We start from the raw sequence: 12082 nt of genomic DNA on the forward strand, positions 1-12082 counted from the left end.
CTTCGTCCTGAAAGAGGAACAAATGAGAAGGAAAAAGGAACAGGGCTTCCAAAGAGTGGCTGCCCCCCTAAAAGAGGGACAGTTGGGTGCTATTAAGGTAATAGTATTTCAAGCTGCACAAATTTGCATACTATTGCATCACCTCGGAATAATTTGCTTCTCATTAGCCATCCACACAGAATGATATAATGCTGAGGAGGAACATTATGAGCCACAAGCAGCAAGCTGAGCTCTGCCTTCCACACCATGGCGTCTGACCTAGCACGCTCGCTGCTGTGACGTCACTTCCCCCGGCGGCTTTTGTTACGTCATCAGGCAGCGCCGGAAGTCCTCCGGTTTCTCTGTTTTTGCGTGTCGGAGAGGTTTGCAGGCAGCAGAGCGATCATGGCGGACGTTCTGGATCTACATGAGGCGGGCGGGGAGGATTTCGCCATGGATGAGGATGGGGACGGTGAGCGGAGCGTTATGCAGGGGGCGGGGCCTGCAGAGGCATGGCGGCCACAAGGCTCCGGGTGTCTGCTAGAGGGCTGAGGAACTACACAAGGGAAAGGCTGCAAATGGCTATGATTGTTGCGGGTTGGGGGTACAAGACTCGAGGAGCCTACAGGAGGTGAGGGTTGGGATACAGGACTTGGAGTGCTAATAGTTGGAATACAAGCGTGTAAGGTACGTATAGTGGTGGGTAAGGGCTCTGCGGTGCTTATAGTGGAGGATACAGGGTCTGCGGTGCCTATAGTTGGGGGTACAGGGTCTGCGGTGCCAATAGTGGGAAGTACAGGGTCTGCAGAGCCTATAGTGGGGGGTATAGGGTCTGCGGAGCCTATAGTGGGGGGTATAGGGTCTGCGGAGCCTATAGTGGGGGGGTATAGGGTCTGCGGAGCCTATAGTGGGGGGTACAGGGTCTGCGGAGCCTATAGTGGGGGGTACAGGGTCTGCGGAGCCTATAGTGGGGGGTACAGGGTCTGCGGAGCCTATAGTGGGGGGTACAGGGTCTGCGGAGCCTATAGTGGGGGGTACAGGGTCTGCGGAGCCTATAGTGGGGGGTACGGGGGTCTGCAGAGCCTATAGTGGAGGGTACGGGGGTCTGCGGAGCCTATAGTGAGGGGTACGGGGTCTGCGGTGCCTATAGTGAGGGGTACGGGGTCTGCGGTGCCTATAGTGAGGGGTACGGGGTCTGCGGTGCCTATAGTGAGGGGTACGGGGTCTGCGGTGCCTATAGTGGGGGGTACAGAGTCTGCAGTGCCTGTAGTGATGACTATGGTAGGATTCGATTGTGAGCTCCTCTGAGAATAGTCAATGACATGACTATGTAGTTTGTAAAGTGCTGCAGTGCTATATAAATGCAATAAATGCATTATAAGCTTGTCTAAATATTTTAAGTCAGTTGTATAATCTGATCACTTAGTGGGTTTTGGTCTATTGATTGTTTGGGGGTTTCTTTACTCCTTTTCTGTGATACACAAATCCTGATCCAATAAAGAAACTTATTTTCACTTTCATTTTTCTTTAAATAACTAGTCAGTTAAACCAAAATTAAAAACTTAGAGATTTCTATTAATCTGGTTATTTGTGGAGAAAGCAGAAAACGTTGGTCAATATTACACCCTCACTCTATCTGTTGATTAAACCTTGATTTGTTTTCTTCTCCTTCCAGAAAGTATTCACAAACTGAAGGAGAAAGCCAAGAAGAGGAAGGGGCGTGGCTTCGGTGCAGGTGAGTGTTCAGTATCTGTCATAATCATTAGCCAATCAGATACTCCGCCATCGCCTGACTCTGCCTCCCCAGCCGCTATATCATGTTCTGGGGTCACGTCCTCTGTGCAACACATAGGTTCCCATTAACTGGACATCCATCTGTCATTGTTCCACTATATACTCTTTTGAGCGGCAATAATAGGAGCCATAAATTGCCTGTACAGCCTTCACTTGCACCCGCACATCTTCACACATATATTGCAATACTTGCGCATATCAATGGCGCTGACAAGTCATGTGACTTTGTGGGAGTTTCCTCTAACCCCCTGTATACAGAAGTGTTTACTGTAAGCACCAGTGACAAGGTTCCCTTAACCTCCCTGGCGGTATGCAGTTTTAGAGGCTGTGTCCGCAGGATGATTTTTGTAAAAATAAAAGTTGCTCTATATGCCTAAGCTAGCACTTTGCTGGCTAATTATGTCCCCCCCCCCCCGGCACCTAACTAAATCCCCCGATTGCCGCTGGCAATTACCCATCCGCGAACCCGCGAGAGTCCCAGCTTCACGATCCAGCTTCACTTGTCGCTATGGCAACAATCGGACATGACGTCATGCGCAGTCCCGATCTTCCCCATAGCTGCGCCATTGCGGGATCCCTGGGGGGGAAAGTATTACGGCGGCGATCGGTGGGGACCAGAGGGACTTAAGGGACATAATTAGCTAGCGAAGTGCTAGCTGAAGCATATAGAGCAACTTTTATTTTTTAAAAAATCCTCCCAGGGGCCATGTGATGCCCTGCGGCAGCTAGCTCGACCCTAGGGCGGGCTTACCGCCAGGGAGGTTAAGAGTGTGTGTGGGCAACTTCCTACCAATAGCTTTACGGTTGTGGGGTTGTTACAGATCTCGAAGGGTGTAGTAAAAATGTACAGTTGTGCAGTAGAGGGAACATGGCTATGACTCATCTGTAAGGCACAGACAACGTCTTTGTTATGCTTGTCACGGGGTTCCCTGTGTCTCCGGAGATGCAGCTTGTGCAGCTGGCTGTCATTCTTCACGCTGTATTGTGCTATTATTGGAGCATTGCTGGTAACACATTGTATTCTTGCTGTGATCAGAGGAGGGATCTCGGGCCCGCATCCGAGAGGACTACGACAGCGTGGAACAAGATGGAGATGAGCCCGGCCCTCAGAGATGTAAGTACCAGCAGCTCCCTGCCACCAGAGTCACTCCTACGTGGAAGAGGTGTAGAAGGGGCTGAGGTTAAAGTGAACTGAGGGTAAAAAAAAACCTACTTAAGAAGAGTGAAGCCTCTGGATCTTGTAGAGACTTCCCTGGTCTTCCCTGCCCTGCTGCCACTTACCAGGACCCTCTGCAAGATCTGGACAAAGCTTCTTTTCATACATAAGTGCGGCTGTGCCTGTGCAGTAGCACCCAGCCCTTACTGCTCCCCCTGTGGCAGTTATGTAGCCCAGCCCTTACTGCTCCCCCTGTGGCAGTTATGTAGCCCAGCCCTTACTGCTCCCCCTGTGGCAGTTATGTAGCCCAGCCCTTACTGCTCCCCCTGTGGCAGTTATGTAGCCCAGCCCTTACTGCTCCCCCTGTGGCAGTTATGTAGCCCAGCCCTTACTGCTCCCCCTGTGGCAGTTATGTAGCCCAGCCCTTACTGCTCCTCCTGTGGCAGTTATGTAGCCCAGCCCTTACTGCTCCCCCTGTGGCAGTTATGTAGCCCAGCCCTTACTGCTCCCCCTGTGGCAGTTATGTAGCCCAGCCCTTACTGCTCCCCCTGTGGCAGTTATGTAGCCCAGCCCTAACTGCTCCCCCTGTGGCAGTTATGTAGCCCAGCCCTTACTGCTCCCCCTGTGGCAGTTATGTAGCCCAGCCCTTACTGCTCCCCCTGTGGCAGTTATGTAGCCCAGCCCTTACTGCTCCCCCTGTGGCAGTTATGTAGCCCAGCCCTTACTGCTCCCCCTGTGGCAGTTATGTAGCCCAGCCCTTACTGCTCCCCCTGTGGCAGTTATGTAGCCCAGCCCTTACTGCTCCCCCTGTGGCAGTTATGTAGCCCAGCCCTTACTGCTCCCCCTGTGGCAGTTATGTAGCCCAGCCCTTACTGCTCCCCCTGTGGCAGTTATGTAGCCCAGCCCTTACTGCTCCCCCTGTGGCAGTTATGTAGCCCAGCCCTTACTGCTCCCCCTGTGGCAGTTATGTAGCCCAGCCCTTACTGCTCCCCCTGTGGCAGTTATGTAGCCCAGCCCTTACTGCTCCCCCTGTGGCAGTTATGTAGCCCAGCCCTTACTGCTCCCCCTGTGGCAGTTATGTAGCCCAGCCCTTACTGCTCCCCCTGTGGCAGTTATGTAGCCCAGCCCTTACTGCTCCCCCTGTGGCAGTTATGTAGCCCAGCCCTTACTGCTCCCCCTGTGGCAGTTATGTAGCCCAGCCCTTACTGCTCCCCCTGTGGCAGTTATGTAGCCCAGCCCTTACTGCTCCCCCTGTGGCAGTTATGTAGCCCAGCCCTTACTGCTCCCCCTGTGGCAGTTATGTAGCCCAGCCCTTACTGCTCCCCCTGTGGCAGTTATGTAGCCCAGCCCTTACTGCTCCCCCTGTGGCAGTTATGTAGCCCAGCCCTTACTGCTCCCCCTGTGGCAGTTATGTAGCCCAGCCCTTACTGCTCCCCCTGTGGCAGTTATGTAGCCCAGCCCTTACTGCTCCCCCTGTGGCAGTTATGTAGCCCAGCCCTTACTGCTCCCCCTGTGGCAGTTATGTAGCCCAGCCCTTACTGCTCCCCCTGTGGCAGTTATGTAGCCCAGCCCTTACTGCTCCCCCTGTGGCAGTTATGTAGCCCAGCCCTTACTGCTCCCCCTGTGGCAGTTATGTAGCCCAGCTCTAACTGCTCCCCCTGTGGCAGTTATGTAGCCCAGCCCTTACTGCTCCCCCTGTGGCAGTTATGTAGCCCAGCTCTAACTGCTCCCCCTGTGGCAGTTATGTAGCCCAGCCCTTACTGCTCCCCCTGTGGCAGTTATGTAGCCCAGCCCTTACTGCTCCCCCTGTGGCAGTTATGTGACCCAGCCCTTCCTGCTCGTCCTGTGGCAGTTATGTAGCCCAGCCCTTACTGCTCCCCCTGTGGCAGTTATGTAGCCCAGCCCTTACTGCTCCCCCTGTGGCAGTTATGTAGCCCAGCCCTTACTGCTCCCCCTGTGGCAGTTATGTAGCTCAGCCCTTACTGCTCCCCCTGTGGCAGTTATGTAGCTCAGCCCTTACTGCTTCCCCTGTGGCAGTTATGTAGCCCAGCCCTTACTGCTCGTTCTGTGGCAGTTATGTGACCCAGCCCTTCCTGCTCGTCCTGTGGCAGTTATGTAGCCCAGCCCTTACTGCTCCCCCTGTGGCAGTTATGTGACCCAGCCCTTCCTGCTCGTGCTGTGGCAGTTATGTAGCCCAGCCCTTCCTGCTCGTCCTGTGGCAGTTATGTAGCCCAGCCCTTACTGCTCCCCCTGTGGCAGTTATGTAGCCCAGCCCTTACTGCTCCCCCTGTGGCAGTTATGTAGCCCAGCCCTTACTGCTCCCCCTGTGGCAGTTATGTAGCTCAGCCCTTACTGCTCCCCCTGTGGCAGTTATGTAGCTCAGCCCTTACTGCTTCCCCTGTGGCAGTTATGTAGCCCAGCCCTTACTGCTCGTTCTGTGGCAGTTATGTGACCCAGCCCTTCCTGCTCGTCCTGTGGCAGTTATGTAGCCCAGCCCTTAGCCCTTACTGCTTTTCCTGTGGCAGTTATGTAGCCCAGTCCTTACTGCTCCTCCTGTGACAGTTATGTAGCCCAGCCCTTACTGCTCCTCCTGTGGCAGTTATGTAGCCCAGCCCTTACTGCTCCTCCTGTGGCAGTTATGTAGCCCAGCCCTTACTGCTCGTCCTGTGGCAGTTATGTAGCCCGGCCCTTACTGCTCGTCCTGTGGCAGTTATGTGACCCAGCCCTTACTGCTCGTCCTGTGGCAGTTATGTGACCCAGCCCTTACTACTCATCCTGTGGCAGTTATGTAGCCCAGCCCTTAGCCCTTACTGCTTTTCCTGTGGCAGTTATGTAGCCCAGTCCTTACTGCTCCTCCTGTGGCAGTTATGTGACCCGGCCCTTACTGCTCATCCTGTGGCAGTTATGTGACCCAGCCCTTACTGCTCGTCCTGTGGCAGTTATGTGACCCAGCCCTTACTGCTCGTCCTGTGGCAGTTATGTGACCCAGCCCTTACTGCTCGTCCTGTGGCAGTTATGTGACCCAGCCCTTACTGCTCGTCCTGTGGCAGTTATGTATCCCCGCCCTTACTGCTCCCCCTGTGGCAGTTATGTAGCCCAGCCCTTACTGCTCCCCCTGTGGCAGTTATGTAGCCCAGCCCTTACTGCTCCCCCTGTGGCAGTTATGTAGCCCAGCCCTTACTGCTCCCCCTGTGGCAGTTATGTAGCTCAGCCCTTACTGCTCCCCCTGTGGCAGTTATGTAGCCCAGCCCTTACTGCTCATCCTGTGGCAGTTATGTAACCCAGCCCTTACTGCTCATCCTGTGGCAGTTATGTAGCCCAGCCCTTACTGCTCATCCTGTGGCAGTTATGTAGCCCAGCCCTTAGCCCTTACTGCTCATCCTGTGGCAGTTATGTATCCCGGCCCTTACTGCTCATCCTGTGGCAGTTATGTAACCCGGCCCTTACTGCTCATCCTGTGGCAGTTATGTAACCCGGCCCTTACTGCTCATCCTGTGGCAGTTATGTAACCCAGCCCTTACTGCTCATCCTGTGGCAGTTATGTGACCCAGCCCTTACTGTTCATCCTGTGACAGTTATGTAGCCCGGCCCTTACTGCTCGTTCTGTGGCAGTTATGTAGCCCGGCCCTTACTGCTCGTCCTGTGGCAGTTATGTAGCCCGGCCCTTACTGCTCCTCCTGTGACAGTTATGTAGCCCAGCCCTTACTGCTCATCCTGTGGCAGTTGTGTAGCCCGGCCCTTAGCCCTTACTGCTCCTCCTGTGACAGTTATGTAGCCCGGTCCTTACTGCTCGTCCTGTGGCAGTTATGTAGCCCAGCCTTTACTGCTCGTTCTGTGGCAGTTATGTAGCCCAGCCCTTACTGCTCGTTCTGTGGCAGTTATGTAGCCCAGCCCTTACTGCTCCTCCTGTGGCAGTTATGTAGCCCAGCCCTTACTGCTCCTCCTGTGGCAGTTATGTAGCCCAGCCCTTACTGCTCCTCCTGTGGCAGTTATGTAGCCCAGCCCTTACTGCTCCTCCTGTGGCAGTTATGTAGCCCAGCTCTTACTGCTCCTCCTGTGGCAGTTATGTAGCCCAGCTCTTACTGCTCCTCCTGTGGCAGTTATGTAGCCCAGCCCTTACTGCTCCTCCTGTGGCAGTTATGTAGCCCAGCCCTTACTGCTCCTCCTGTGGCAGTTATGTGACTCGGCCCTTACTGCTCATCCTGTGGCAGTTATGTGACTCGGCCCTTACTGCTCATCCTGTGGCAGTTATGTATCCCGGCCCTTACTGCTCATCCTGTGGCAGTTATGTGACCCAGCCCTTACTGCTCATTCTGTGGCAGTTATGTAGCCCAGCCCTTACTGCTCATCCTGTGGCAGTTATGTAGCCCAGCCCTTACTGCTCATCCTGTGGCAGTTATGTAGCCCAGCCCTTAGCCCTTACTGCTTTTCCTGTGGCAGTTATGTAGCCCGGGCCTTACTGCTTTTCCTGTGGCAGTTATGTAGCCCGGCCCTTACTGCTTTTCCTGTGGCAGTTATGTAGCCCGGCCCTTACTGCTCATCCTGTGGCAGTTATGTAGCCCGGCCCTTACTGCTCCTCCTGTGGCAGTTATGTAGCCCGGCCCTTTCTGCTCCTCCTGTGGCAGTTATGTAGCCCGGCCCTTACTGCTCGTTCTGTGACAGTTAGGTAGCCCAGCCCTTACTGCTCCTCCTGTGGCAGTTAGGTAGCCCAGCCCTTACTGCTCCTCCTGTGGCAGTTAGGTAGCCCGGCCCTTACTGCTCCTCCTGTGGCAGTTAGGTAGCCCGGCCCTTACTGCTCCTCCTGTCGCAGTTAGGATATCCCGGCCCTTACCGCTCCTCCTGTGGCAGTTATGTAGCCCGGCCCTTCCTGCTCCTCCTGTGGCAGTTATGTAGCCCGGCCCTTACTGCTCGTTCTGTGACAGTTAGGTAGCCCAGCCCTTACTGCTCCTCCTGTGGCAGTTAGGTAGCCCAGCCCTTACTGCTCCTCCTGTGGCAGTTAGGTAGCCCAGCCCTTACTGCTCCTCCTGTGGCAGTTAGGTAGCCCGGCCCTTACTGCTCCTCCTGTGGCAGTTAGGTAGCCCGGCCCTTACTGCTCCTCCTGTGGCAGTTAGGATATCCCGGCCCTTACTGCTCCTCCTGTGGCAGTTAGGTAGCCCGGCCCTTACTGCTCCTCCTGTGGCAGTTAGGTAGCCCGGCCCTTACTGCTCTTCCTGTGGCAGTTAGGTAGCCCGGCCCTTACTGCTCTTCCTGTGGCAGTTAGGTAGCCCGGCCCTTACTGCTCCTCCTGTGGCAGTTAGGTAGCCCGGCCCTTACTGCTCCTCCTGTGGCAGTTAGGTAGCCCGGCCCTTACTGCTCCTCCTGTGGCAGTTAGGTAGCCCGGCCCTTACTGCTCCTCCTGTGGCAGTTAGGTAGCCCGGCCCTTACTGCTCCTCCTGTGGCAGTTAGGTAGCCCGGCCCTTACTGCTCCTCCTGTGGCAGTTAGGTAGCCCGGCCCTTACTGCTCCTCCTGTGGCAGTTAGGTAGCCCGGCCCTTACTGCTCCTCCTGTGGCAGTTAGGTAGCACGGCCCCTTAGGCTGGGTTCACACATAAAATGTGTACAGTTCTATTCAAGTCCCTTCCTGCAAGTTTGCTTAACTCTATTACCCATTTTCTATCAGTTTTAATGGACAGAAACTGAACTGTGCACATTGTGTGAACCCAACCTTGTCGCTCATCCTATGGCAGTGAGTGTGAATAGTGAGGCTGGTCATTGTTTGCGTTGTCACGTCTGACTTCTGGCTGTTGCTTTCCTCTAGCCGTGGAGGGGTGGATCCTGTTTGTCACCGGCGTCCACGAGGAGGCGACTGAGGAGGACATCCATGATAAGTTTGCTGAATACGGAGAGATCAAAAACCTCCACCTGAATCTGGACCGCAGGACGGGGTATCTGAAGGTGAGGAATGGTGTGTAAGTTCTACACTGTCCAAAAGGACACATTATAGCACTGCCCTGGAACCAGCATACACCCGGGAAACCAGCATGTCTACTCATGTCATAGAAATCCAAGACACAGGTGTGTGACAGATTACCTATAAAGGGCCACACCTTCCAATACTGAACCAGCACTTCAAAACTACTAACGTGTTTCGTGGATGTAGTTCACTTCATCAGGTCATCAAGTGCCTAAATCTCAGGAAAAGCTTGAATTGCCCCTGAATTCCCTCATCTTCTGAGGCTGTCGGCTGCTTTTACATTTTACCATCTTTTCTCAGAATCCTAACCTGCTGCTCTCTGCCTTTCAGGGCTACGCTTTGGTGGAATATGACACGTATAAAGAGGCCTTGGCTGCCATGGAGGGGCTGAACGGTCAGGATCTCATGGGACAGCCGGTCAGCGTGGATTGGGGGTTCGTCCGGGGACCACCGAAAGGAAAGAGACGGTAATAATTATGGCTGTATTTTATAATTGCAGACTGTGGGGGGAGGGGTTGATGGAAAGCCCACTGGTCGGCGGTTAGTTGGCGTTACTGGGATTTATTTCTGCTTGTTGTCATTGGAGAGATTCCCTCACCATTCTGTACCTGGTACCCTGTATACAGGAAATCTCTCAGAAGGGACACAGATGGCAGTAAAATCCCTAGAGGGTCTAAACCTTCCCACGCTCAAACGTTCCTTTATAGTGAACCATAAAGTACAGCTACATTTAGAGGGCTACGGATGCTGCTATATTTGTTACCTTTTCAAGAATACCTGTTGCCTGGCAGCCCTGCTGATCTCTCTGGCTGCAGTAGTGTCTTAATCACACCAGAAACAAGCATGCAGCTAATACAGTCTGCATGCTTGTTCAGGGGCTATGGCTAAAAGTATTAGAGGCAGAGGAGGGTTGCCAGGCAAAGTGCATTGTTTCAAAGGAAATAAATATGGCAGCCTCCATTTCCCTCTCACTTCAGGTGTTTTTGGTTTTAAATGCTCTGGTCAGTTTTCCCTCAGTCATTGTCGCAAAAGTCCAGTGAAATCTGTTTTGTACATATTTTCTAAATCACTAAATAATAAAGACTTGGGTCCATTTCCACTCGCACTGCTCTTTGCATTTGTTTTCCCACCTAACATCCTGTTTCCTGTGTTGTCACAGTGATGTCATGTTGCTATGGAGATTCAAAATTGGATGTTAAAATTTGCATGAAAAAAACATGTGTTTTCTAAATCATATTCTATTCGCATATACAAATTCAGATGGGAAACACATGGTACACTAGTGGAAATGGGGCCCTTAAAGAAGGATACATCTGAGAATTAAAAAAAAAAAAAAAAAAAAAAAAAAAAAAGTTAAATTTTAAAAACAGACTTCTTGGGGCTTGAAGAAGCCCCAAGTGAGTAAAAAAAGTTTCTCTTTTTATCCTCTGAGTTTTTTTTAATTGCAGATTAGTGATGGTCAATTAGTTGCTAATAATTCTAGAGTTGATGCATATTTACAGTGTCAAACTCAGGGCTGTGGAGTCGTTAACAATATCATCCGACTCTGACTCCTCAGTTTATGAAACCTCAAACTCCGACTCCTTAGTCTAAAGGTACACACAGCTAAAAATCGTTTGTACATGAACGATCGATTTTTGCATGCACAACCGACGATCGTTCGTACAAACATAACGACCGATTTCCAACGACGCGTGTACACAACCAATATCGTTAGTAGTTTTTGATCCGTTCTGTTGGATTTTGTGTAACGACCAATGATGAACGAACAAAGTGTGTACAGCTAATTTACCGATATAGAACGATCATTCGACACAGAACACATTTCTCATGATCACTTAACCGATGATCGTTCATATCAGTACATTAATTGGTCGGTTATGTCGTTATACATACGTCATTTCTGATGTACATTACCTCACTTCCCTTAAAATATCGTTCTTTACATCGTTTGTGTGTATTCTGCTTGGTCGTTGAACGGTCGTTACTTTGTTTATCTTTGATTGCTCGTTTAGGACAATCGTTCGTTTAAAAATGATCTGATGTGTGTACTTACCTTAATACTTATCAGCGCTGTGGATTTGGTACAAAAATCATCTGACTCCGATTCCCAGTACCTAAAATTGCTCCAACCTCGACTCTGACTCCACAGCCCCGGTCAAACTAATGCAGTAGATCAGGATAATCGTATCATTGACATTCTCCACTAACCCATATCCATTTTATAGGAGTGGAAGGAGACGTAGCAGAAGCCCAGACCGGAGGCGTCGCTGATGACATCATCTTCCTGTCACACCTCCAGCCTCGCTTTCAGTTCTTAGCTCTTGTGTGTTTTTGTTATAAGTTGGTTTTAATTCGGATGTGAGGGCTTCATACACCTCACCTGGGGGGGCTCAGGTGGGTATCTTATCGGCCACATTCTAGGATACAGACCACTGAAACTGGTTCTACAAAGGTCCGGATATGGAGAGGGGTTCTGGGGTTCAACGAGGCCTTTGGGGAACCAGCTTATTGCAGATTCTGAAGGACTATATGTTATTGTCTGACACCAGGGAGTGGATGGTGATATTGAGGTTACAAAACTTCTGGAAAACTGAATATGTAGTCTGTATTTCTAATAAAGTGTTTTTTTGTTTTTTTTATGTTCCTTGCATTTGTTTTTTATTTGGTAATGCCAAGACTCTCTCATGTTTTTCCTTAAAGGGACTTCGAGCTCTAAAAATAATCAAAATTGGTACTTACATGGGGCTTTGTGCAGCCAACCGTAGGTCGGGAGATCCCACGGCGGCATCCTGGTTCCTCTCCTAGTCTCTCCGCACAAATGGCTCCCGGTGACACCGGGCCTGAGTGTCAGGCCCTCTCTTCCTGGAAGATGTTAGTCGTTATCACGGCGGCTGGCGTGACTACTGCGCATTCGCGATAAACCGCATGTGCGTACAGTCACGCCAGCCGCCGTGATGATGACTAACGTCATTTCCCAGGAAGAGAGGGCCCGACATCCTCTATTCAATAAGTCATTGGAGATTCCACAAATGGCCACATGACACTAGATGGATCTATAAGTACTCAATATTTCAGGTCATATATGTGATTTCTGCAATCCAGTATGGATGGTAACTTACACAGTCTCAGGGCCGGTGCACACAAAGCGTTTTTGGTAGCTTTTTTAAAACCGCTTCCATTTGTGAAAACGCTTGGCTA

General features: G+C 51.7%; 1 protein-coding gene across 2 annotated transcripts; it reads left to right on the forward strand.

Moving 5' to 3' along the window:
* Positions 1-301: 301 nt before the first annotated feature.
* RBM8A (RNA binding motif protein 8A) lies at positions 302-11523 on the forward strand. 2 transcript variants are annotated; one of them, XM_068251439.1, is made up of 6 exons: positions 305-451; positions 1655-1714; positions 2810-2887; positions 8726-8862; positions 9212-9348; positions 11110-11523. In XM_068251439.1, exons 1-6 carry the CDS (start codon positions 385-387, stop codon positions 11153-11155), a joined length of 525 nt encoding a protein of 174 aa, XP_068107540.1. In that variant the 5' UTR covers positions 305-384; the 3' UTR covers positions 11156-11523. The 2 variants fall into 2 exon arrangements, with proteins under 2 accessions (XP_068107541.1, XP_068107540.1); XM_068251440.1 differs by lacking the exon at positions 2810-2887 and having other exon boundaries at positions 302-451.
* The last annotated feature ends 559 nt before the right edge of the window (positions 11524-12082 follow it).

The sequence above is a fragment of the Hyperolius riggenbachi genome, chromosome 9 (assembly GCF_040937935.1).
Source record: "Hyperolius riggenbachi isolate aHypRig1 chromosome 9, aHypRig1.pri, whole genome shotgun sequence".
Lineage (NCBI taxonomy): Eukaryota > Metazoa > Chordata > Amphibia > Anura > Hyperoliidae > Hyperolius > Hyperolius riggenbachi.